Source organism: Vitis vinifera, chromosome 7 (genome assembly GCF_030704535.1).
Source record: "Vitis vinifera cultivar Pinot Noir 40024 chromosome 7, ASM3070453v1".
NCBI classification, from domain to species: domain Eukaryota; kingdom Viridiplantae; phylum Streptophyta; class Magnoliopsida; order Vitales; family Vitaceae; genus Vitis; species Vitis vinifera.
Genome location: NC_081811.1, coordinates 22,417,220 through 22,420,611, shown reverse-complemented (window position 1 = coordinate 22,420,611; position 3,392 = coordinate 22,417,220). Strand labels below are relative to the sequence as shown.

The 3,392-nt window shown below is 40.8% G+C and overlaps 1 protein-coding gene across 1 annotated transcript; it reads left to right on the top strand.

The window, feature by feature from the left end:
* The first annotated feature begins 256 nt into the window (after positions 1-256).
* On the top strand, positions 257-2,880 carry LOC109122869 (cytochrome P450 CYP82D47). Its single transcript, XM_019220934.2, has 2 exons — positions 257-1,550; positions 2,086-2,880. Exons 1-2 carry the CDS (start codon positions 594-596, stop codon positions 2,713-2,715), a joined length of 1,587 nt encoding a protein of 528 aa, XP_019076479.1. The 5' UTR covers positions 257-593; the 3' UTR covers positions 2,716-2,880.
* Positions 2,881-3,392: the final 512 nt, after the last annotated feature.

The window sequence follows — 3,392 nt, the reverse complement described above, 5'->3', positions numbered from 1 at the left end:
GGTACCGTGGAATTCTCCCACTAAACGACACTGACAAAAGCCTTTCTTTTGTTTATTTTATTTTATTTTTTATTACCTACCCATGCCGGACCGTAGAATTCTCCCTCTAAACGACACCTAGGAAAGCCTTTTTTTTGGAACTATTGTTACGGGGTTCTTATCCTTGACTTCGATAATGCGGCCACCAAGTCTCTTATTCATGCATCCTGATGAGTCATGTTTGGCAGGATCTTGCTGGTCAATCCAACAAACTTTTTTCACTTGCTTGTAGATGGTCCATGGTGATTGATTTTTTTCATATCAACTGACAATTGCAACAGACGAGGATTAGGAGATTGGAATTTTTGGATTACAGGAAACGTAGCACAAGAAATAAGCTAAATCTAACTTGATTCTATGGTTGAATTTAGGCTCTTGGCAAGTCAAATCAGTTTTTCGGAAAGACCAAATCAGCTATCTCATTCCTCATGTATCTCGAGTTAACTCATCTTATTTCTTTGAGGTCAATGACTACCTCATGATAACACTAAAGAGGACTTTCACCAAGGCACAAACTTACATGCAGTTGAACCCATCTAGCTACTTCGACTCTGATGGAAACCCTTCTCCGATTCCTCTTGCCTCTGTTTTCTAGCCTCCTTGTAGTGGTGATTTCCATCTGCTTTTATCGATTAAAAATCAAAGCTGCTTCTAATGCAAAAAGATGCACTGCTCCTCGAGCAGGTGGGGCTTGGCCTATCATCGGTCACCTGCACCTCTTTGGTGCTCAGCAGCTGACCCACAAGACACTGGGAGCCATGGCCGACAAGTATGGACCGGTTTTCACTATAAGGCTTGGATTGAATGAGATTTTAGTTTTGAGCAGTAGTGAAATGGCGAGAGAGTGTTTCACTACTCATGACAGAGTCTTCTCCACACGACCAAGCGTCACTGCATCAAAAATACTGGGCTATGACTTCGCTATGTTTGGCTTTGCTCCTTATGGATCTTACTGGCGTGAGATGCGCAAAATAGTCACAATCGAGCTTCTATCAAATCACAGACTCGACATGCTCAAGCACATACGTGCTTCAGAGGTGGGGACTTCAATAAGAGAACTCTATGAGATGTGGGTCAGTGAGAGAGGCACGGATGGCAGAGTATTTGTGGATATGAAGCGATGGTTTGGAGATTTGACACTAAATTTGGCGGTGAGATTGGTGGGAGGGAAGCGCTATTTCGGCGCTGGTGCTGATACCAAGGAAGGAGAGGGACGAACCTGTCAAAAAGTGATCAGGGATTTTGCGCATCTGTTTGGGGTATTTGTGTTGTCAGATGCAATTCCATTTCTCAGTTGGTTGGACTTGAAAGGATATAAGAAAGCCATGAAGAGAACTGCTAAAGAACTGGACAGTCTATTTGGAGGGTGGCTGCAGGAGCATAAAGAGAAGAGATTGTTGGGTGGGGAAGGCAAGGATGATCAAGATTTTATGGATGTGATGCTGACAGTTCTCGAAGATGTCAACTTTTCTGGTTTTGATGCAGATACCGTTAACAAGGCTACTTGCCTGGTAAGTACTATACCTACTAGACTGACAAAATTGTCCCCAAATTTATCATGTTGATGGCAAAAACATGCATTTCACTTGGCAGTCCCTCAGATGTCTCTGTTTCAAACCACCGACGGAAACCAAATTTTGGCATGCATATGTTCTTTTTGGCCACTGTGATCTGCTAACCAAAAACATCTAAAATTAGTTGGTTCATTGAATCTAGCACTGCACAAACTTGTTGGAACAAGTATGTAAGAGCAATTAACTAACTTATCTAAATGAGACAGTAGTACTTAAGGAAATGACAATAGAAAATCCTCATGCCCATCCTCATTGTCCAATCTTCATACAGCAGCAATTACAGATAAGTTCTCTTTCCAATAATCTAGATACAACAACAGATAAGTTCTGATTTTATTTTTGTTTATTATCATTATGTGTTTTTGATCCTTAATGTCATCAGTCTTGTTCTTTTTGTTCCTAGTAATCTCAAAATTTGACCAAAGTTTAATAACATAGAGGGTGTGACCCAAACTCTACCTTCCCTTGGCAGAATCTCATCTTAGCAGGAAGTGACACCACGAAGGTCACTCTTACTTGGGCCCTATCTCTACTACTCAACCACCCCCATGTGTTGAAAAAAGCTCAGGCCGAGCTGGACATCCAAGTTGGCAAGGACCGGCAGGTGGATGAATCAGATGTCAAAAACCTTGTATACCTCCAGGCTATAATCAAGGAAACGCTGCGTCTTTATCCAGCTAGCCCGATCATCACTCTTCATGCAGCAATGGAAGATTGCACCCTTGCAGCTGGCTATAACATTTCAGCTGGCACACAAATTATGGTGAATGCATGGAAAATTCACCGTGATGAGCGTGTGTGGTGCAACCCAAAAGAGTTTCAGCCAGAGAGGTTTATGACAAGCCATAAGGACACAGATGTGAGAGGTCAGCATTTTGAACTTATCCCTTTTGGCTCTGGTAGACGATCATGCCCGGGAATATCACTTGCTCTACAAGTGGTGCATTTCGCCCTGGCTAGCTTGCTACATAGTTATGAAGTAACAAAGCCATCAGACGGAGACGTGGACATGACTGAAAGCTTGGGTTTAACAAATTTGAAAGCAACCCCACTTGAAGTTCTCCTTAGTCCACGCCTCAAAGCAGAGCTTTACAGACAGTAGATTGGAGTAATCGAATAGCAAAAGTAGCATGTACAAAGTAAATAAATAAGGCTTTAGACCATCACATGAGGTGTTCTGTGGGATGCAAATTAAGATTAGTAGTGATGTATATGCATTTGATCAGTTGGTTCTTTATGATGCATATGAATCAATCTCTTGTTTTTACTCAGGGAAGCTAGATCATCATCCCTTGAAAACATAACCAATCAAGGAAGTTTATAAAGTCATTATGCAATTGTTTCACATATATCACATGTATAACATTTCTCTAAAACATATTAGCGATTCGAGGGGTGCCCTCCCTTACGATAAACTCATTCATTCAACAGAAGGGATTCACTCATTTTTCTGATTTTTTTTCATTGGAGAAAAAGATCATGTACACACTCTTACAAACAAAGGCTGCTGAATTAAACTTATTCAGTGATACAACATCAGAAACTTGGACCAGGTATGCAAGCTAAGGTTGCTGTTAGAAAAGCAAAACATCATTGATAATGGTAGCAGAAAGTTAAAACCACATTGTATAAAAGCATACTAAATCCATGTATGGGACAACTATATTCATTTGGCATCTAATGTAGCATAAAACATCGAAAATTACTCATTCTTCATAGGATGTCCGAACCTGTGATCTTGCCTAAATTAACATTCAATCATCTTCAACTACTGGTATA